The sequence below is a fragment of the Equus caballus genome, chromosome 16 (genome assembly GCF_041296265.1).
Source record: "Equus caballus isolate H_3958 breed thoroughbred chromosome 16, TB-T2T, whole genome shotgun sequence".
In the NCBI taxonomy this organism is placed as follows: Eukaryota; Metazoa; Chordata; class Mammalia; order Perissodactyla; family Equidae; genus Equus; species Equus caballus.
Window position 1 is genome coordinate 15698795 of NC_091699.1, and position 22773 is coordinate 15721567.

The 22773-nt window shown below is 45.5% G+C and overlaps 1 protein-coding gene across 37 annotated transcripts in view; it reads right to left on the minus strand.

The window, feature by feature from the left end:
- IFT122 (intraflagellar transport 122) overlaps positions 1-22773 on the minus strand; it is a 74626-nt gene that overhangs the window by 20349 nt on the left and 31504 nt on the right. For 31 of the 37 annotated variants that reach the window (XR_011426817.1, XR_011426820.1, XR_011426821.1 and 28 more), the window contains 9 exons: positions 19372-19563; positions 19072-19210; positions 18416-18618; positions 17338-17475; positions 15860-16024; positions 13509-13706; positions 8758-8898; positions 5263-5316; positions 2228-2389 (listed from right to left, as the gene is read on the minus strand). Coding sequence is in view for 30 of the 37 variants with exons in the window: in XM_001491770.7 (XP_001491820.2) it covers positions 2228-2389; positions 5263-5316; positions 8758-8898; positions 13509-13706; positions 15860-16024; positions 17338-17475; positions 18416-18618; positions 19072-19210; positions 19372-19563 (1392 nt within the window). In the remaining 7 variants the exon portion in view is untranslated. The remainder of the gene's footprint in view (positions 1-2227; positions 2390-5262; positions 5317-8757; positions 8899-13508; positions 13707-15859; positions 16025-17337; positions 17476-18415; positions 18619-19071; positions 19211-19371; positions 19564-22773) is intronic. The other 6 variants (XR_011426818.1, XM_070237218.1, XM_070237228.1 and 3 more) reach the window with 1 other exon arrangement.

Consider the following 22773-nt stretch of genomic DNA (forward strand, 5'->3'; position numbering starts at 1 on the left):
AATTTACAAGTTATCTGGGGTCGTGGCAAAGACTTTGTCCTGGAGTGGACAGAAAGAGGCTGTGCTGAGTGATGAATGAGACTAAACAGTGTTCTCATGCTTGGTGATTTTGATAAGGACATACTACATAAGAGTTAAGAGCATTATAATTCCCTTTATCACCATATAAACATGTCACTTATCCGGAAAGCATACAATTTATTTGTACGTGGGAATGTAATTTAAAAATTTTCCAAAAACCAGATTGAATCTTGGGAAGCAATTTTCAAGTAAACAAAAACATGTCATGTTAATAAGCACTGTATCTCCCCTCACCCCAACATAATGTGTATGTACACATTTTCTTAAATTCAGACTACTGGGGGGGATTGAAATGGAACCAATCTACTTGGAATTGTGATAAAAAACTAAAACCAAAACCAACCCCCAGATTTACTTTCATAGAGAGGCAGACCAGATGGAGTGCGTAAATGGGCTACATTTCTGTGTAGGAGACTGTAGGTGCATGAAGCCCACCTCAAGTGTGAGGAGGGGCCTCAGCGCAGGGACAAGAATGGGGCTGGTTGGGGAGAGGTCTGAAGAAACAGCCACTCTGTGATTACACTTGGCCCCTCTCATTTTCCTAACCATTCTACAGCTTGGCCTTTGTACAGGGCTTTCTCATACATTATTTTGTGCAATTCTCAGAACAAAGCTGTGCTGTAGCTATGTTACCCTCTAAGAAGGAAATGGAGGCTCAGCAAAGGGAAGAGCTTTTCCCCAGGTCACCCATAGGAAGGACCAGGACTCACACCAGCTCTCTGGATGCCAAGGCAAGGCGTTGTCTACTGTGCCACAGCTGCCTGCTAGGAAGTTTCAGAGGTTCCAGGAAGGGCTAATGGTCCCAAAGAACAACCATGTCCAGCTGTTCCTAATGCCTAAATTCTAACCCTAGGAATTCAATCTTTCAAGATTTTGTCTTCAGTATAAATGTTGTTATCCCCAGAAAGAGAAGCACTGATTGAGGTGTTCTCAGTATGAATGCAGTGCTAAATCTCGTGTGTGTGTGTGTGTGTGTGTGGTGAGAGTATGGAGGGAGGGTAAAAAAGTTGAATAGGGCAAAGTGGAGGAGCCTGAAGCACCCAGATCTGAGGGATGGATCAAGGTGAAAAGACAGACTGGGACCCAGGTACTCATCCAGGTGTTGATGACCAGAAACCCCTGGGCCACATCACAGTGACCCAGACACAACCTTCAGCCCCAGGATCTCACAGATGGTATAAGAAAAAAGAGCAGAGCCATCTTCGGGAATGGAAAAGCAGAAAGAAATGGGGACAATTTTCCATTTCAAACTTGTGAGCTAGATAATTGCCATTAATAGCCACTAATTGGTTGTGGCTGATGACTCACTTAATAACATTTTGAAATCTCTCCGACACTACCAAGAAAGGCAGGTTATCAAAGGCATCTCCATGGAAGGAAGAGCCTGATTGCTCGATGCACCCAAGGCTCTCTTCACCTTGTATTACGCTAAACTGCAAATGTCTCGATGGTCTGGGCTCCCCAGTGGGACTCGCTCTCATATAAGCCATGAGGAGCCTGCTCCAGGAAGATCTCCCTCATGTACCCAGACTTTTTGGGGACTACCTTAACAGGGGCCCTCCAAATGCAAGAGGAAATCTCCATCATCACCCATGCAGATGATGTGGAGGGCACTATGCACACGCCAGGGCTGCACCTGAAAGCACTGGAGGACAGGGACTCTGTCATGGTGTCTCCAAGGCCCCGTGCGAAGCCAAGTACCAATTAGAGAGCAGGCGCTCAGGACACCTTGACTAGAGTGAACCACATTGTCCTGTATAACAATGGTAGAACCAGTTCATACCTGGAGACACTGATTCCCAGTGGCTTCTAACAAAGGTTTGAAAGAATTTGCGGGAGACAGCCCTGAACCCTGAACATTTAATGAAGGGACTAGGCTGGTTTAGACTCACAATCTATCCAGCTCCATCTCTGACAAAGGTCTGAACTATCATACTCTGTCCCTTTGATGTGAGCCTGAAAGGTCAGTTTTAGGTTAGCTTCAACCAGTGGCCGTTGATGGTTCCTTTGTTTACCAATGTGCCCACATCCTTTCTGAGGCCATTGCTGTTTTCCATCTGTACCACCTCTAGGGGTAAACAACTTGGACAACGCAGTGTCAGAACACTGGTGGGCACTGGGGCCCGGGATGTGGGTGGCACATTACCTTGGCATACTCAAACATGCGGAGGTCAGTGTACATGTCGAGTGCGAGGTTCTCGTGCCCGCTCCTCTTGTACAGTTTGGCTGCCTCATGGAACTTCCCCTGATAGGAAAACACATCTGCCAGAAACAGGTCATTGTTGGTCTCTCCCCGCTTCTTCCTCTCCTGGAAAAATTAGAAGCACAGGAAACGGCCTCTGCAGCCATGGCAGGAAGCAGCCTTTACAAAGGTTAGATGTTGCTATTTCAAGTTAAGCCCCTTGGGCCTTCCTACTGGAACCTACACTTGGCTCCTGGGCTGTTGTGTCTCTCACCTAGGTTTCTGGTGGGAGTGCTTGACAACAAAAGCAGATTGTTTTTTCCAGATGAGTGAAGATCAAAAGAGACGCAAACTTTTGTTTGTTTAATGGAAACTCCTCAGGGCTGCTTTCTTGTATATTCTTCCCAGGAAACAACTCCAGATTAGGATGGTGTGTACTACTACACTTGTTGATGGCCCCCAAGCTCCCAAGACCTCCCACATCCCCAGGCCTGGTTTGACCAAGTTGTGACTCACGATGATGGTGGACAGGAGAAAACTTAAGTTGGTTTCAAGAAGGAGACCAACAAAATGTATAATGAGTCTTACTATGTCCCTGTCTCTAAAGGGAAAGTAAGCCATGTCATGTGCTGAGCACCCACTAGGCACAGGGTATATACTTCCCACATGGACCCAAGGATGGATGGTGCCACCTAAGTGTCTCACTGAGGAAAGCTGAAATTTACAAGAGGAGCAGGTGGAGGTCATATAGAGCTGGCATTTGGACTCAGTCTGTCTGACTCCAGATGCTTTTGGTACCATAGAACAGCACCTTTGGAAACAAGTGATGGTCCCCAACAACACACCTGCACGGGCACTCACAGGCACTCACATGTGTGCATACATGTGCTCGCACACACAGACGTGCAGCAGTGCTGAGGATGAAGAGAAGTAACCGGCACACTCCTTCCTCTTGTGTTAGGGAATATTCATTAGTCTACAGCTCAAGTATTTGTAAACATTCACTAGCACCCAATCTCTCATCCCCAGCAACTTCCTTTTGCTTGCTTTCTAGCAACTGTACCACAGTGGAGGAAGATGAGACACTGAATCAAACTCTGAGACAAGCTGGTGAAAGTTTTAACAGCTGGAGGCAACATGCTTCCCTACTGACAGAAACAATAATAAAAAACCAAAAAACTGCACATAGTGTAGGCTCATCAACCAAATAAACTAACTCCTAATTATAGGAAATGAATTAAAATCTTGCAGTGAGATAAAGAAATAGGTTTCACTGGGCATGGAATTCATTCATTCTAGGTCACAGAATATCATCATGATCAATAAAAACAATTTACATTCAGTATGTACATAGCCATATGCGCAGATTCTCTTCCTGTTGTATCAGTGGAGTTACATCTCACCTGTTCAAAACGAGCCTAGTAAGGAATTTTGGTTCTCTAGAATAATGCTGAATGCCAAGAAGCAAGTAACTGAGGCCTCAGAGCAGCCAAAATGGATCCTCACTTGAAGACACTTTACTCTTTTTCAAGAGACAATTCTTACAAGTTTACTTTAACTGACTGCCCAGCTCATAGCACACTAGAAGAGACATTAAGACAGAAACTCAGTAAGTGGTCTTCACAGAGGTCAGTTACCTTTGCCTAGAGAAAAATTATGTTCCAGGGCTCCAGATTAAGACCCCTAGATCCAGACCACTTGGTTCACAAATGCTAGCCCCTGACCTTAGTAAGTGGTACTGGGCATTCCTGGTAGATGGCTCTGAATAAACCCTTCACCATGCAAGTAAGCAAACAACGGAAGATACAGACACTCCTTACTATGGTGCTGGGGGTGGAAGTGGGTGTGGAGGGGGTACACCAGGAGCAACTTCTTAGATGGCAGCACGACCTAAAGACAGCATGAGCTTGGGAAATAGACAGAACTGGCTTTGAATTCCAAGTGAGTTTTTGTCAGTAGACTCTTGGGGATGTGACACAGCCTCTCTGAGCCTTATGCATCAAAAAGGGATAAGAACAGTATCTGCTTCATTAAGTTGTTGTGAGGATTTAAAATAGTGTACACATCGATTACGCGTGGGGCACAAAGCAGCCACTCAACAAATGGCAACTATTATTAGGCTTAGCAGGCTGTGAGCTCCTGCAGGTCTCTCTTCCTCTCAGCTCTTTGCACACTGGGCTCAGCACAAGGCTTGGCCCATGACAGGTGTTTATTATGCTGAACTGAATTGAAGGGACAAGACATTTGCTGATTTCCTCACTGCTTCCATATGGGAATTCAAATGTATCTCACCCTCCCATAGCCTCACAATAAATCTGTTCAGGAGAAAAAATATGTATGCCTTTTTACAGACAGTCAGACAGCACTAAGATACACAGGAATTAAGAATATTGTCTACCACCACCCAGCAAATGGTGCAAGTAGAACCAACCTCTTTAGCACGCCCAGCCTTCGCGGCTTTGGTGGATGAGGTTCTCATCCAAGAATGGTGGGCTGGGGAGAGGGCTCCAGAGCTCCCCAGGTGCCCGGTTCAGTCTGCATGCCTCCTTCCCCAGGTCCCATTGCTGTGGTTGGGGCCCAGATCACATGCATTTGGGAAATGTCTTCTACAATGGCACATTATTGGAGCCCTAGAGGATGGTAACTAGCTAATGAGCACAAGGATGAAAACCAGTTACTGAGAACCTGTTTAATCCTCCCAGAAACCCTGCAAGGTAGGTCTCATCCCTTTTCACAGACAAGAAACCAAAACTCAGAGAGATTAGGAACCTACCTGCCTCACCCAGCTACCAAGTGACAGACAGTACTTCTTGCTCCCGTGTGCTGTCTCCCCCTGCATGGCATGCTCCTCCCCCACAGCAAGGTGTGGCCCGGATGCCCAGATACCAGTGGGCTCTGTTCACATGTCCTCAAGGCTCTCGCCTCCTAGAAGGGCTGCCTGTAAACCACTGACGGCAAGCCTGGGCTTTCTTGAGAACGAAAAGCATTTCATTGTTTACCTCAATGCTGTTGATGAGCTCCAAATATCGGAGGTCTTGTACTCTGGTGAAGGCCTACAGGGAAAGATAATAAAAAAAATAAAATCAGCTGCCTTCTGGGCTTCAAAAGTGGGTGATTGGCTGGAGGTGGGAAGTCAAGCTTTACAAAGTGAGCCAGTAAGGAGGGAAAAGAAGCAAGCATTGATTAATCACCGTCTGTTCAGGGGAGTTATACCACTCAGTGAGGTACGGCTTTATCCCTGGGATTAGTCCATACAAAGAACAGCAAAGAAGTCCTGGCTGCATCAATCACTTTGGGATTAGGTAAAACAAAACTGTGATACTGCAGACTGTGGTGGTGCCTGCTTGGAGGAATCTCTGTAAAAGGGAAGAACAAGCCAGTCTGACACTCTGAGGCAGTGGCATCAGAGCGGGAGTGGGGAAGAGGTACTGACTGAGCAGAGATTGCACGTACATCTGGGTGACTTGGACAGAAAGGAGGAGACAGCAACGCTTACTGACGGTGCATAAACACAGGGCACCCAGAGCCCATGGTACCAGCACAGAGGGAGAGGAGGAGGGGAAATCTGAGAAGGAATAAAGATGGTTTCTGGAAGGAAGGGGGAGGTAGGGAATGAATCCTTCCAAGCCCCTGGAAGGCGAGCTCTTACGTAAATCCTACAAGTGCAGCTCTTGCCTTGGACTCGCAGGAAATCCAGAGACTTTAACCCATGGGCTGCTGGAAGTTTCTAGGCAGCCTTTCTCATGCAGATTGATGTTAGCTAAGCCTCTTTTGCTACTTTCAGATTCTACAAGGGGTTTGGAGGAGCATAACCCATCCTGTCAGGCTATTTTCATGTGGGTTTATTGTCAACATTTCTACCCAGCTGAGTTTCTTTACATTGTCCTGTTTGAAATGGGTTAACACACTTCTATAGGAGGCAACAGATCCAGAAGCCCTCAGAATATGAAATACAGAACAACCCTGGCCACTTGCAGCCTCTACTTAGCTGCATGACATCTTCCATCCTAAAAAGACTTGGGGAAATGAGCAAGTCATCCGGCCTCTGGCTGCCTCACAGATGACCACAATGTGACTTCAGCTTTTCATCCCACACGGCTAGGCATCCTGTCAGGGGCTGGGACCTAGGGATGAATATGACTTGGCCCCCATTCCCTTCTGCAAATCAGGGGCCCATATGCTAAAAGGGGAGGAAGGCAGATTAAACAGACCATTAAATCTCCCTGAGCTAAGAGCTATACAAGTCTGAACTAGAAGCCCTGGAGAGCACAGACCCACTGTCTGAGCGCAGGCAGTGGCAGGAGGCAGGATTAAGTAAAGCATCACAGAGCAGGAACCTGGCAAATAGGTACTCCTAGAGAGGAATTTCCTTGAAAGGGTAAGGCAGGCATCACATGAGCGAAGGGATAGAGGGCTAAGAGCTTCGATGTTCCTCACTGGAGATCTCATAAAGCTTCTAGATCTGAGCTTCCTTAAAGCAACATTAAAGGGGCAACTTGTAATGTCTGGTAAAGTGGCAGAGAGGAAAGAACGAGCATTCTAGGTCTCAGTCCTAGCTCTGAGACTTTCCAGCTGGGGAGCCCTGAACCAGGCTCCCAACGTCTTCTTTATGGAAAGGGGCAAGCTAGTGATGCCCTCTCCAAGGGTCTTTCTAGTTCTGCTCTGCTAGGATTCTAGGATTTGCGACTTGAGAAATTCATTTCCAAGTTCCTTCAGCCCTGACACATTCTGCAGAGTCAGGGGTGCCCTGGCCGGAGTGGTCAGAGTCACAAGGCCCATGAGTAACTTCAGCAGAGGAAGTGCAGGACAGGGAAGCATCTGCAGCTCTGCTCAGCACAGTGGTCCCAGGTGCTGAGCGGCTTTCCTCTGCCATCTAGTGGGCACACCGGTCTACCGCTGGGAATCACCTCCATGTGTGCCTGAGTGACTTGGCAAAGCAGAAAAGCAAGCCTGGGCACTTGGGATCTGGACATAACGATCAAATTCTAGTCTATGGTCAAAATCTTGTGGCTTTAATACAGTAATATCTGTTCTCAGGGAGCGTTTGGGGGATAACAGGACTCGGGGAGGGGGAGGTGGTTAAACAAATGAAGGGTCATTTCAGTTTTCATCCAAACATTTGCTAAGCTCCTAATAGTGCTTGGCTGTGTCGGCTGATACTAAGAGGAGGTAGATGTTTAATCCTTGGGTGTAAGGAGACGACAACCTATAGGAAGACTTTTAATTTCATTCCAGGCTAAAAACGAACAAAACATATTCTAGGGATCCTTTGTTATTCTTCATCCCTCCTGGCATTTCTGGGTGAGGCAGGAGAGGGAAGCTATGGAAATGCTTCCTTCCTCCTTTGAATTCTTAAAGGACTCTTCTATCAACACTTTTCTGACACTTAGTACACTTATAAGTATAATTATTATATAACGATAATTTTACTTGTTTTGATAACAGCTAGCATTTATACAAACACTCTTAGTTTTAGAATCCCTTTTACAATGTGGCAGTTAAGCCTAGTGACACTGTGACAGGCAGGCACGATGGTGTCTCCCCTTAGAAATGGGAGAACTAAGGCTCTGAGAGAAGTGGCTTGCCTGGGGTCATCTAGCCTGTACATGGCAGAGCTGGTTCTCAACCAGGCTTCTGAGTTCTAGTCTGGTCTTGGTCCACTCTTTTCATGCCTAGGAGTCTTGACTCAGCATGGGGCCAGCATCACAGACCTCTGCAACTCCTTCCCTACCAGCTTAACAGCATGGGCAAAATGAGTATCGGAGTAATTGGCTGTGGGAAGGTAAAGAGGGAAGGGAGAAGTAAGGTAGAGGGGGTTGGAGGCCATTCCTTCCCCCTACCTCAGGTTCCAGATGGAAACCTAACTTAGAGACATACTGATTTTCCTAATGTGTAGAAAGGGGTGAAATATTTTCAGCCATTTCTGTTGTTTTAATAGACTGAGTCAGGAAATGACACTGTGAATCAAGGCCACGAATCATGCCATGAAGTTATGTGGGGAGTGAGAGAGCTCGACTGTCTCTTCCACTACACTTAGCAGAGTGCCAAGAAAAACAGCATTGTGTAATAAATGGCCTAACACCAATAAGTGCTTATACCAATAATAAAAGCTACCATTTACGAACTGCCTATTATGTGCCAGGCTTTTAGCTAGGTGCTTTACATAAATGATAGCTAGTAAGAGTGACAGCCAGAATCTATCAGATGCTTCTCCCGGGTCAGGCTTTACAGGCATTATTGCATTAGATACTTACAACTTTGTGAGAATGGGGCCAATCATCACCCTAATTTTACAAACGAGCAACCTTAGAAAGGCTGTTGCCTGCCCAGGCTTACGGTTAGGAGGTGTCTGAGCTGAGATCTGCACCCAGGTCAGTCTAACTCCAGAGCACTAGAGCCTGTGTCTGCCTCTCCACATGTCACCTGGACCCCCTTCTGTCCTTCAACGGACCCTCTAAGGACCAGATTCCAGCTCATGCTGTCTAGATGCTTACCTTCTTTGCTGTTTCGAATTCTAATCCTTCTAAAGCCTCCATGGCCAGCTCACGCCAATCAGTGTCTGTCACACCCAAGCAAGCAATTTGGTAGGCTTCTTTAAACATTTTCCTATCCAAGTACTGGTACATCGGAGCAGACTGCAGGATTTCATCAAAAGGAAAGAAGATTGCTTTCAGAGTAATAGAAAGAGTCAGATTCATACAAAGCCTGACTCCAGATGTGTGCACCAACTTAATTACAAATGGCTGCAGAGCAACACTATAATGTGTCATCAGCACCCTTCTCAGCAGCACCCTAGCCCACCCTACGTGCCTTCCATTCTGCCACCTCCTTTCAGAGCCCAACCATTGTGCTCAGCAGCACAAACTTCCTGCCCATCCTCCCCTCCACCTCCGGTCCTGCCTTACCACAAGATGTCACCCTCATCTGGAATAGCTTTGCCCCTCCTCACCCTCTGGAAAGTACCTATTTGGCTTTCAAGTCACTGTGAAAATGTCATCTCTTCTGGAAAGTCTTTGCTGACTCCTCAAGGAAGAGTCTGAGTTTCCTTTGCCCTTTGTCCAGATCTCAGATTGTGTTGTAATTACAAGCCTGTCTCCCCTGCAAGGCTGTGCACAGCCTGAGGGCAGCAGTGGGGTTGTAGTAACCCTCCTCAGCAGGTCCTCGGTCTACTTGCTGGGGGAATGAACTTTACTGTGAGGAAGGGGTCTGGAATGGCCTCTTACAAAGAGGGCAGAGAAACCCTACCCCAAGAAAGGTAAGAGATTTGCTCCAGGTTACCCAGGAAGGCTCTAGACACACCTCTCCTAGTTCTCTGGTGCTGGAAACCTTCCTACCATCCCTCCTTCCTGATGGGGCTGCCTCGCTGTGTGTGACACCTGTGAACGGTTCCTAATAACTTCTCTTCTTAGGTTTACACAGTGCTTTTGGATCTGTCCTCAAAGCCCTGTGTCATAGGTATTATCACTCCCTGATTATAGCCCAGGAGGCTGACACTCAGAGAGGGCAACTGACTGATCTGAGGACACAGAAGTGGCATATGGAAGACCTGGGGCTGGAGCTCGGGGTGACCTGACTCCAGGTTCTAGGCTCCTTCCTGCCTCTGGATGTGTATGTGTGCGTGTGAGTGAGTGTGTGTGTGCACACACGAGAACAAGTCTGAGCTAGGCCTGGGTGTCTTTAATAACGAAAGGACTTGCCCATGTTTGAGGCCGGCCTGTGAGCTGAAGGGAAGTGCACCTCCTGGATTCCTGGGCAGTGGAGATCAGTGAGCCAGGACCCCGTGCTAATGGTTCCCAAATGTAGAGCCGGAAGTGCTGTCTTCTCCATTTGGGGCCTCTATCTTTGAAATTTCCCGTCTCCTTTTTCAGCTTTGGAGTTGAAGGAATTTTTTTTCTTTTTAAGCCATTTTACCCTCTGACAGCAAGATGTGGCTGCTTCTGAGTGCTGATCTTTTCTACCATATGTGCCACCCCATCCACCTTCCCTCCTCTCAGCGGGGCAGCAGGGTATGGACTGGGGAGCAGTTGAGCTAGAACCCTAGGCCTGGGTCAGACACATCACGGCTGTGTGATTTTTTAGCTAACCTGATTAACTTCTGTTTAGATGCCCTGCCCAGCCCACAGGCTACCAAGGGCAAACAAGAGAAGTGCTTTGAAAGCGATAAAGTGAGAGCAAAAAGTGAGCATGCCCATTACTACCTCTTTATTTTCTCAGCACCAGTTCATCATCATCTCCCGAACTCTCCAGATTTGTTCCCACCCCGACCTTTCTCTGTTTGAAACACCCTTGCTGCTCCTTTCTGCCTTCCCAGACCTTTCAGGGCTCAGATTAGGTGTCACCACCTCCTGGAAGCTTTCTCAAACTCCCCATGCACAATGAGCTTTCCTTTCTAAACTCCTTTAGTGAGCACCTTCCATTCCAATTTAGTTGTTTTGTAGTGTTTACTATTTTAAGATGGTTAATAATAATAGGAATTGGGCTAGACAAAACCAGAAAGATGGGTATATTTAATCCCACTGCATTACACTCCAGAGAGTGAAAGGAAGTGTTTGAGGTCATAGCTGGTTTAGACTGACTGGTGCTGGAAACCTTCCTACCATCCCTCCTTCCAGATGGGGCTGCCTCACTGTGTGTGACACCTGTGAACGGTTCCTAAGCCAGAACTCAAAGCCAGTGCTCCTTCCCCTGAACTGTACAATTTCTTGCCATGCTGAATGCCCCAGGAAGGTGGGACAGAGACTCAGACAGGCACATCAGAATTGAGCATACAATGAATGGTTAACATTTGGGCTTGCTTGGGAAGCGCAATCGGAGAGTGGGAGTTTTAAAAATATCCTAACTGAACAAATGCCCTCTGAGCTCCACTTTATCTCACTGTTGCATTCCAAGCATGAAGTCACCACCCACCCTGAGAAGCCTGAACTAGAGCTTGCTGGCCTACTTGGCAGCCCTGACAAACCAGTTCTTGCACAAGATGATGTAAATTTCGAAAGGAAACCAGAAATCCCCAGAGTGTGTATGATGCTTTCTCCCTCCTCTCTAGGCGAAAACCACGGGATGGCTGGAGGCAGAGGCGACAGATAAATAGCCTTTGTCTTGAGTCTGTCTTTCCTAACCCTTGGCAGTTCTGACCTGCTGCATCAGCAGGATGGCCCTGGGGGGGCTCTGGCTTCTGAATCTTAAGGGCTTGGCAGAGGGAACCCCAGGCCGCCCCTTCGGCTCCTCTTGGCTGGCCAAAGCCAAGGAACAGCAAACTGTATTTATCTTTGAGGTCAGGATGGCAGTCTTGGGGGAAGAACTTCCAATCAGCACAGCTGGTTTGGAACGATGGGGGAGGACTGGGTTTCTGGTGGATGTGGTACATGGGTGTGGGATGGGGAGCAGATGAGGACTGCAGGGAAACAGTCCAGCAGGCGTTGTTCTTGCCTCTCCTCCTGCTGCCACTTCTACCCACTTTTCTCCCTTCTTTCTCTGGCTTTTTTTCTCTTTCCTTTTCCTCAGATCTGAATTCCACTAACATTTATTGAATAATTGCTCTGTGTCAGACACTAATAATTCTTGCAGCAATGAAGAACAAGGATATCATCAATTTAGAGGAGGAAGGGGACTCCAGCCCCATTCTTTACAAGCCAAGCCAGGGACAGTGAGTGAAGGCAAGGTGCGTGGAGGGAATGTAGATTGATGTAATATAGCTGAAGGGCAATCTGGAAAAGTCTAAAAATTTTTCAAATGTACATAGCCTTTGACCCAGCAATTTCACTTCTAGGAGTTTATACCAAGGAGCTAAGCTGGGATAGGTTGAAAGACTTAGCTAGAAAGATGTCCACTATCTACAACAGCAAAAAAGCAGTAAACAGCATAAATGTCCAACAATAGGTCCTGGTTGAGTAACTTGTGGAACATCCATGTGACAGAATAAAAAGCAATTAAAAACAATGCCGGGGGTAGGGGAACAGGGTGAGGGGTGTGCTTATAATAAAAGGGCAACCCAACACTGGGGATCTTGTAGGTTGGTGGTGGATACATGAACCTACACAGATGATAAATTTGTACTGTAATTTTGCAAATTGTTACCAATGGGGGAAACTTGGCAAGTTGTGCAACAGATCTCCGTATGATTTCTTACAACTATATGTGAATCTACAACCATCTTAGTAATTAAAAATTCTAGAGAAGTACATTTATTGACATGGAGCCATGTTTCCAGTACATTGCTGAGTGAAAAAGCCAGACTGCTAGTTGATAGCCAATAATTCATACAAAGTAATATGTAAATGTTAGGTTAAATTAGAAGATGGTAATGAAGGTGATTAAAAGTCTCTCTCTTATTTATGATCCACATTCAGTAAAGTACAGTAGATCTGAAATTTCATCTACAGGAGCAATACTTATAGATAAAATCACAAAACAATATTTATGATGACTACACTTTTGTTTAAAATGTTTATATAAAACCATAGACTCAAATTGCATACTATGCATAGAAAAGGTCTGGGTAGATATATTTCAAAATCTTTAAGACTGATTCTTTCTTGAGGATGGGATTCTGAGGGCTAGTCTCTCCTAGGTGCTCGTCTGCATTTTGTGAGAGTTCTACAGTGGGCACGATGCACCTTGGAGCAGACAGCAGCTGGGACAGCTGTGATTAGGCCAGCCCTGACTAAGGTTGTCAATCTCTGTCCTCCTGTCTACGTTCCTGCCCTCCTCCATTCCAAAGCTCCAGGCTACAGCCCCTCATTTCTGCTCTGGCCTCCTCCTAGTTTGAAGGATTTGTACAGATAGTCCCATGCTCCCTTTTTGGCTCACAGACCTCAGCCCCGACACCCCATCTCACTCAGATTCTCTTTCTCTCACAAATGCCACCCACCTCATGCACCTGTGCAGACACTCTGCTGGACTTCCAGCTTTGTTGGCTTGCTTCACTCTGTGCCCAGCACAGCTGTCAGTGAAACACATTCTGTCTGCTGATAGACAACCCTGCATACCCCTCCCCATCCCTACCAAGGAAGAGGGATCAGAAAGAAATGCAGGCTCAGTGAGGTTGAGCTGTCTGCCCAAAGACACACAGGTTGCATGGGGTAGAGACAGGGTTTCAGGTTCAAATCCAGAGTGCCTTCCATGACAACACAGCTGCCACTCTTGTCTCTCTTCCTTCTCTCCTCGCCAAAGCACCAGTGAGGGGCCTGGCTTTCCTGGTTTTGTCTGCCCTGCCCCTGCTTAGAGCTGGCTCGTGCCCCCAGGTTACCTGCGGCACCTCCACGGCCGACATGGAGAAGACATGGAGGCAGAAGATCTTGGAGCCATTGTAGCCGACCACGAAGCCCTGCAGCTTCTGCTGGTGCACGGGGAAGGTGCTGGCTTTGATGTTGAGGTAGCCTCCTCCTGAGAAACAGAGCATGTCCTCACACTGGGTGTTCCAGGCCACGCTGTTGGCATTCGGTTCCTGAGGGACAGGGATGGTGAGGATCCTGTGACAACCACCCTGGGCTTTGGCACCATTCCCACATTCAGTCAAGTACCCTTTTTAAAACCTGGGTTAAGCTAAATTGCTAACAGTGGGATGGAGGGAAAGGGAGGAAAAGGGAATCAGAAGAAATGGAGAGAGGCATAGAGGCAAGCTCTTCTGTGGATTTGTGTATGTTGGAATTTTTTAATAAGCAAACGTTACTTTTGAAAAAGATTATCTCCAAATATTAATCACTACATAATACATAAGAAAATCAGCAAAGTGAATTCTACTTCTGTTAAACAATGAGTATTCATAGCTATGCATAGAAGAAGGTGTAAAGGGACATATTCCAAAGAATTAACAGTGATTGTTTTGGGGTGGCTAGAATTGTGTGTGCTTTTATTTTCTACGTTTTTTGTTTGTCTGAAATTTTCTTTTAGTCATGAACATCTACTGTGTTTTATAATAAGAAAAAGAACAGTGAGTTATTTTTAAAGTTAGAAAATAATATATTGTCTCTGCATTTATAATCCACACACTGTAAAAAGCCACCCTGGGAGGCAGGCACCCCTGCCCACCTCCTCCCAGTTTTCTGCGTGGCTCTGAGCCCCGGGACCAGCAGATGTTCATACCTTCCTGCCTAGAATCTTTTACAATATCTGAATCTCTTATAATGAGCATGTATTCCTCTTATAATGAGGAAAAAAAATACAGCTCTTTTCATGTAAAGAGGGCAGGGGCAGTAGAGAGGAGAAAAAGCTGAGAATACTTATGTCTCCTGGCCAAGTCTGAGAATTACCTCCCTGAGCCCACTACTGAACCCTCACTGGGGACTGGGAAGGACACCCCCCCTTCCCTTCCTATATGAGTCTAGGCTAAGACACAGAGTCACAACTGGGGCAGCTAATCTACCTTCAGGCATGGTGTTGAGGTAGGGCAGAAGAGAAGGAACATGGAGGGCCCTATTTTGTGCCAGCCACTGAGCAAGGCACTAATGGTATCTTGTTTAGTCCTGTAGCAATTCTGAGAGGGGGTAATTGTCAGTTCCATTTTAGAGGTAAGGAGAAATTGAGGCTCAGAGAAGTTCACTAACTTGCTCAAGATCACACAGTAAGTAATGAAGGCAGGACTGGAGCCCAGGTCTGTCTGAAGGCAAAGCCCATGCTCTTTCACCTAAACCACTCTACCTTCCCAGTGATGTGAGTGAGTGGTTATCAACTGAGCCAGTTGCAGCCTTGGGCTTCTGGTAGCCAGGTAGTCCTTTCCAAATGACCAAGGTAGCTCCCTACTCTAGCACCCCTCCGCCCTGCTGATTCTGCTGCTGAGGACAAGGGGGAACCCTGGTAAGGGAACCTCAATCTTCCCACAATATTGGGAAACCTGTAGTGGCCAAGGGAGCCGGTCAGGGGAGGTTTCAGCTTTGGGAGGCACTCACTTCAGGAAAATGGGCCCTGACCACTTACAAAGCCCTAAACAGGCAGAGAGCAGTGCTGAGTCCAGTAGAAAGCTGGCCAGGTGCTGGGCACAGAGCCTTTGGGCTCTCTCCAGTGACACACTTCCCACTTCCTCCAGCCACAGGACCAAGTGGTGTGTAAACAACGCCTGTCCCCCAAAACAGTTCACATTTTGCTGGCTCTTATAGCATCCTTGTGAAATAAGTAGAAGGGAGGGCTTCCACTCATCCTTTCCCTTCTCTGAAATGACAAAACTGGTCCTGTTTCCTTACTGTATCTTAGGTCATGCACAGATATAGGCAAGCCCCCAGTAGCTGAGAAGCAGACTTTTTCAAAATCATCATCACATTAACCCATGCACAGAGAGCCTGCAACATACCCCACTTAGATTTATTATTATTTATTTATTGCTCACAGTAACCTTGTAAGGTGTTACTTGCCCATCTTACCTTCGAGGAAACCAAAGTTCAAAGAGGCTTACCCAGCTCCTGCAGCTCGTGTGTGGGAGGGTCAGCCTATGCCCAGGGGCCTCTCAGATTCTGCACCCCTGCTCTGCCCCTACACCCCTACATCTCACTGCTCCTCCCAGAGACCCACCTGGGAGCCAGAGTGTGAGCCCTTCCTGCAGGGACAGAAGCTAGAAGAGGGTCTCTAATCAAAAGACCATGTCCTGGGCATTCTCTGAGACTTCACCTGAAAAAGCAATTCCTTGGTGTGGATGTCATACACCAGGCATGTGTCGTTTTCATCCACCACAGCCAGTTTGTTGCGGGAGGCACTCATGTCCAAGCAGCGCACAGCTGTGGCCTGCTTCAGCAGGACGATTGCAAAGAGATTGTCCACAAAAATCTTCAGGATCTGGCAAAATTTCAGAGAAAAAGTGTGAGTCACCATGGCAACAAGACCCTGGAACACCGCCAGGCTGTTGGAATCCCATGTGTTCTACAGGAACAACTCCCACCAACTTCACCAGAGGCTCCGTGCAGAGAAGAGGACTCATCGAAAGAAAAGGCGTGGAGGTTCAGCTTTAGGAGACCAGAAGTGTGATTCATCAGAGCTCCCCAAAGTAATGACAGGCTCCAAGACACGACAATTTCTGCTTGAGTGGGGGTTTATTATCATTACCCACACTAAACCATCTAGCAAGATTCGAGTCACAAACTAACAGAAAGAGGCTACTGTAAAAACTGACAAGACATCTGGTATAACCAGAGCAAAACATGATGATGGTGATGGTGACAGTTATCAGTTATTGACTGTTTTTGACAACCCTGTAAAACATGTGGTATTATCCTCATTTATAAAACCTGAGCCTCAGAGGGGTGAAGCGACTTTCCCAGAGTCACACAGCTAGTGAGTACCTAAGCACGAACATGACCCCAGGTTGACTTGCCCCCAAAGCCATGCTCTCAGGCCGTACACTGGAAGTGACAGCTGACTAGGAGAAAGAAGCGGGCTTTCTTCTCTTTGGTGTTGCTACTCTATGGCCCCTTCTAATCTCATCCTCCATGACATCCCTCTCCAGAATAGGCCTGACAAGCCTCAGCCACAGGCCATCTGCTAGACAGCTTGGCTCTCAGGCTAAGGCAGTTATATTTTCACTTTCAAATTTCCATGTAGCCCACTTAGAATTCTTATTTTGCACAAAGAACACACACACACACATCTGTTTAACTTTGTGTAATCTAGATTTTGCACATCTATTTGAGCAAAGGACTCATTTTTCTTATAACATCTAGTAGTAGCCTGAGGACCTGAAGCCTCTAAGTCACAAGCTAGAACACGCTGCCTGAATCCATTCACTGTCCTGCTAGGGATCTGACCTAAGGAATGATCTCTGCCCCCATCTCTAGCAAGTCACTGAAACTGCATCTCCATCAAATCTCCCATCTTCTGGGTGACCCTAAACCCACTAATCCACTCTACGGGCAGCCCAGAAGCTATAGCACGAACTCTGCCAGAATGCCGCAGGCTGTGAGTCTGAGGACCACTGCACTTTTGGCCTACAGCTGTCCTCAAAAAATGAAACTCTGGGCTGCCCTCCATTGTGCCCATAGCGGGGGGATGACACTTTTCCTGCCCTGGGAACTCATCCAGGGTCATAATCAGTCTGGTTGCCTGTGTCTGCATGCAGATAATCAGCCTGATGGGAGACACGAGGGAGCACTCACCTGTCCATTCTTCAGGCCCACTAACAGACCTTCCCTTCCTGGAGGGCCACCAATCACCTTGATGTAGCGAATGAGCGACTCCATCTGCCACTCCCGCTCCTTCACTCCACTGAAGGACAGGCACTGCAGCCGTTTCTCCTAGAAAGCAAACCCAGCTCTGCATGGACACTCAACAACAGAATAAGTGTTCCCAGGCCTCTTAAAGGGGTCTTCCTTCACCTGAGGGACGAACAATACCTATTCATTCAGTATATATCCAACTCCACCTAGCTCCATGGCCGGCACCATCAATCCTTCACACAAGTCTTCCCCATGGAGCCCAGCTCAGCCTCAGATCTTCTATGCAGACCTCAGGCAGCCACAGGAGAGGCAGCACCCAAAAGCACACCTATCTGGCACACCTATCCCACAACCTGTGGCACCCCTAAACTGCTTGAAGTTCTAGACTTTGAGAAAGATTTTAAGAATATTTTACATTACAGAGATCTCTAAAGGATTTGTTCCACTTTATCACTTCCAATAGGCCTAGTTTCATGAAACCAAATCCACCTCTACTTTCAAGAAAGATGCTGAGCTGGCCTTCTTTCAGTCTTTCTAAATTCTCTTGGCATTGCCCTAGACATTTTCTAGGAAGCTTTAAAGTTGAGAAAATTTTTTCTATGAAAAAAATCTCTCAGGAAGTAAAACTTCCTTTACTATTTTTGAGTTGATATCATAAATTTATTTGTTGTTTAACTGAAAGATATATCCATTTTTATGCATATGTTTACCAAAAAAAATCGATCTTTATTTTGCGGGATATCAATTTATGCTATAAGTCATTAAAATATATATAATTCCAGTATAACAAAGTGTTTTGCAATACAAAAACGTATTTTCCAGTTTATGGTACATGACTTTCTAGTAGAGTCTGAATCACCTAGATATCAATAAAACAAAAGCAATCAACAGCCACTGAGTTTGATGGAAAGGGACTTGTTTCCTAGTGAACAATTTTAAAACCATGAGCTGGGTACCTTATCCTTGGGAGAATCATGAAGTGTATTCAGCCCAACACCTACAACCTGCAGCTGCCCACCTGGCAGAGGATGATGTGGTCAGCACACACCACCAAGAGGTTGCATTCGAACTTCTTGACAATCTTCTCCTTCACCCTGTAATGCATGTCTGACGAGTCATCTGAATACAACTCATAGATGAGGATTTTCTCTGGCAGTTGGATAGCTAATCGATTTTTGTAGATGGCAATTTTCTTGACAAGCTCTTTGCATTTAATCCGAACTGTCAAAGAAAAAAAAAATCCAGGTCTAGCCAGAGGTGGTTAAGTTAGGTAGAAGGCAGAGAAATTAAAAGCTAAAGGAGATACTCTCATCAAAAAAAAGAAGACTGGCAACAGATATTAGCTCAGGTGCCAATCCTTAAAAAAAAAAAAAAGACCCTTGCAGGTCAGTCAGCCTGGCTTTGATTTTTTAAACATTATCTTTCCTTAGTCAGGGACTCCATGTTCCCCTTGCAATTATCTGAAAAATTTTGTGAGTCTGTGCATTTTGTTTTTGGAGATAGGGTTTATTGCTTTTACTGGATTCTCAGAGACATCTACCTCCTCCCCTCTCCCCTCCACACAAAAAAACCAAGAACCAGTGGTCCAATGTGTTTCTAAAAGACCAAGGAGAAACATTTCCTATCATTTCACTTGCCCTGTGAGCAACCCTTCCAACCTCACCTGCCTCTTACCTTTCTGCTCGGTGATCAGGTGTTGCACGATGACATCAGTCATGCTATCCCTGTAGGCATACCGGTCCTTGTAGAGCCCATGGACTGTGCTGAAAATAAGCTGGTAGAAGGAAATGGTGCCATCCTGGCAGCCTACCACCTGTAGGGAAAGAGAGTTGGCAATTTCCAGCTCTCTGTGGATAAAAAGTCTACCCACCCATTTGTCAGGAACAAACATCAATGATCCAACTTGGCTAAACACGGCTGATATTCAGTGCCCACTCAGGCAATGGCCTAACACGATGAACTTCCTCTTCTTACCACATAGTTGGAATCAGGTTTTACTTTACACGTCCACACCCAGGAGTTCTGCTCCCCAACAGTTCCAAGCCGCACTCCATCCTTGGTGAAAAGGGACACTTGCTTGTCTGATCCCCCCAACAAAATGTACTCCCCTTTAGTAAAGTAGCTGATGCAGCAGGGGTCAAAGTTCAGTGACCGATCCCTTCCAATCTGAGAAAAGAGAAGACACACCAAGGGAAAAACCAGTTCTGTATTCATAATAATCACAATATAATTAGGGGCTTTTCCAACTGATTTTAATGGGGAGGGTTGGGAAGACAGGGGAGAGCTGGCCAGCCTCATCTCCTATGTGATTCCATGGTAAACACAAGCCAGCCTCCTCTGGAGCATCCTCCACCACTAGAGTCAGTAGCACCTCCCCTAGTCCCACCTAACTGCTCCAGGAGTGTGTTTTAGCTCCTCAGCCAATCCGTACCCAGAGATGGTCTTTTCCCATAGGCCTTCCTCTGCACATAGTCCTTGCTAGGGTTCAATGGTTCCCATCAGCTTCTTTTTTTTAGTATTTCATAAAACTAAATTTACTCAGTTTAAAAAACTGTCCTTTATTCTGAAACTACATCCATCTTACTTCTCATTATAACAATCTTATTGAGGTATAATTCTCATACTATACAATTCACCAATTTAAAGCGTACAACTCATTGGCTTTTAATATATTTGGAGTTGTGCAACCATCAGCACTAATTCCAGAACATTTCCATCACCCCAATAAGAAACCACAGACCTTAGTAGTCAATCCCAATTCCCCCCTTTCCATCCCCTTACAATCACCAATCTACTTTCTGTATTTATGGATTTGCATATTTTGGATATTTTATATAAATGGCATCAGACAATATGTAGCCTTTTGTGACTGATTCATCCATGTCGTAGCATGTATCGGTACTTCATTCCTTTTCATTGCCGAATAATATTCCATTACATGGATACACATTTCATTTATGTATTCATCAGTTGATGGCCCTTTCTACTTTTTGGCTACTATGAATAATGGTGCTATGAATATTTGTGTACAAGTTTTTGTGTGGACATATGTTTTCATCTTTCTTGGATATATATTCCTATGAGCGGAATTGCTGGGTCATATGGTAACTTTATGTTTAACCTTTTGAGGAACAGCCAGCCTTTTTCAAAGTTGACTATACAATTTTATATTTGTACAGTAGTGCATAAGGGTTCCAATTTTTCCATCCTAGTGAGTCTGAAGTGGTATTTCATTGTGATTTTGACTTGCATTTCTCTGGTGTCTAATGATGCTGAGCATCTTTTCTTGTGCCTATTGGCCACGTGTTTATCTTATTTGGACAAATGTCTATTCAGATCCTTTTTCCATTTTTTAATTCGATTGCCTTTTTATTACTGAGTTGCAAGAGCTCTTTATACATTCTAGATACAAGTCCCTAATCAGATATATGCTTTATAAAAATTTTCTCCCATTCTGTGAGTTGTCTTTTCACTTTTGATGGTGTTCCCTCAGCTTTTAGGATGAAGGTCAAGCTCCTGAGCTTACCTCCCAATATCTTTCTCTCAGCCAAAATGAACTTCTTATAGTTTCCCTAGTGGACCATGCGCTTTCAGGCCTCCATGTTCTCACAGGTGCTATTCTCCACACCACCCTAGCCCTGGCCAGGGGTGCCGTCTCCCTCTCCTTCTTTGCCAGGTGTCAGCTCCTCCAGGAAACATCCTCCAATCTCCCAGCCACACCCAAGGCCTGATTTAATCCCCCCTCCCATGTGCTCCCATGGCCCCTGTGCTTGCCTCTCCCACAGCACTGGTCTGTAGTGACAGGTTTAATTTGATGCCCTCCACCCCAAACCCCAAGTTCCTTATTGGAGTTTTTTGCTGCCTCTGAGGGTACCTTTGTGAATAAAAAGACTATTTATGTTTACCATTATTAAACTAGTAGTTTATTAAAGAAATAACTCTAAAAACTGGGTTTTCCTTAGGTTTTTAAGTTCCATTTCTAAGACTGGTAAAAGTAAACAACCAATTGAAAAGGGGCCTTTGAGTAATGTTTACTGAATTAAATTGTGAACAGACCAAAAAAATCCCTCAGTCAGCCTCGTTTACAACTTAGTTAATTCCCCTAAACTAACTTAAACTGCGATTATTAATTTAACATATTCATTTTCCTTTTTAAGGCTTTCAAATGCCTAACAACCCAAAACTTTCCCTAGTACTTGTATAATGATAGTAAATCTAATAAGAAAAATAAAAAATCCTATGAGTCATGACATGGAAATCTTGCAGCTTCTGGTAATAGCTCACTAGTTCCCACTGGACCAATTCTCCTACAAGTAACAACCATAAACTCTGGATCAACTATAAATTACAACCACTTGAAGGCACTGGAGAGCAACCAGAAGCAGACAGAAATGGAAGATACAGGTGCATTTGAAAGAAAGGAATGGCATTAGGTGAGTCTCTCATTTTTTAATGTTCTTTTTTTGCCTGAGGACAGGCCCCAGCAGCATCCTGCTGAATGAGCACAGAATTTGGAGTGACCACAGAAGCTTGAAAGTGAGGTGGGAAATCCCAGAAAAGAGACAGATGCAGAGGGGGAGCCTAAATTCTGCACATACACTCTGCTGAATATCTGGAACCCCTTGAACTACACATGTGTGGGGCAGATGCCAAGCAGCCTAGCAAAGCTTAAGAACTGAACAGAGACTTAAGCTGCTGCCCACACTGGAAAGATGGAGTTTGAATGCTGAGTCCAGCAAAGTTAACTACCTGCTTTAAAAAAAGCCAACTACACAATAATCTTCAGAGAAACATGACAGAAGTGAGTCCCTATGATATATCATTCACAATGTGTAGAATATAACCCCAAATTCCAAAAAGCAGAAAAATGTGAACCATATTCAAGAGAAAAGACAATCAATAGAGACTGATCCCAAGATGATCCAGATGTTGAAATTAGCAGATTAGAATTTAAAAATAGCTAGTTTAACTATGGTCAAGAATCTAAAGGAAAATATATTTGTAATAAATGAACAAATAGGAAAAAAGAACCAAATGTAAATTCTGGAACTGAAAATGCAACAAGTGAAACAAAAATTCACTGGATGAGCTTAACAGAAATATTACAAATGACAGAAAAGTCAGTGAAGTAGAAGACTGAGCAATAGAAATCCGCCAATCTGAAGATCAGAGAAACAAAAAAAAAAAATTAAGAGATGCTTTTCTTGAGTGACGTAAGCATCACGGTGGAGTGAACTTGCCTGGGATTCTCTCCCCTCCAACATACGACGAAAACGGACATCCATACTCCAGCAGAGGACATCCTAACACAACACCAAAAGGTTGGAGAGACACGCAGCCATACCAAGGAGGGCGGAGAGGCTGGGGCCCCCCTCA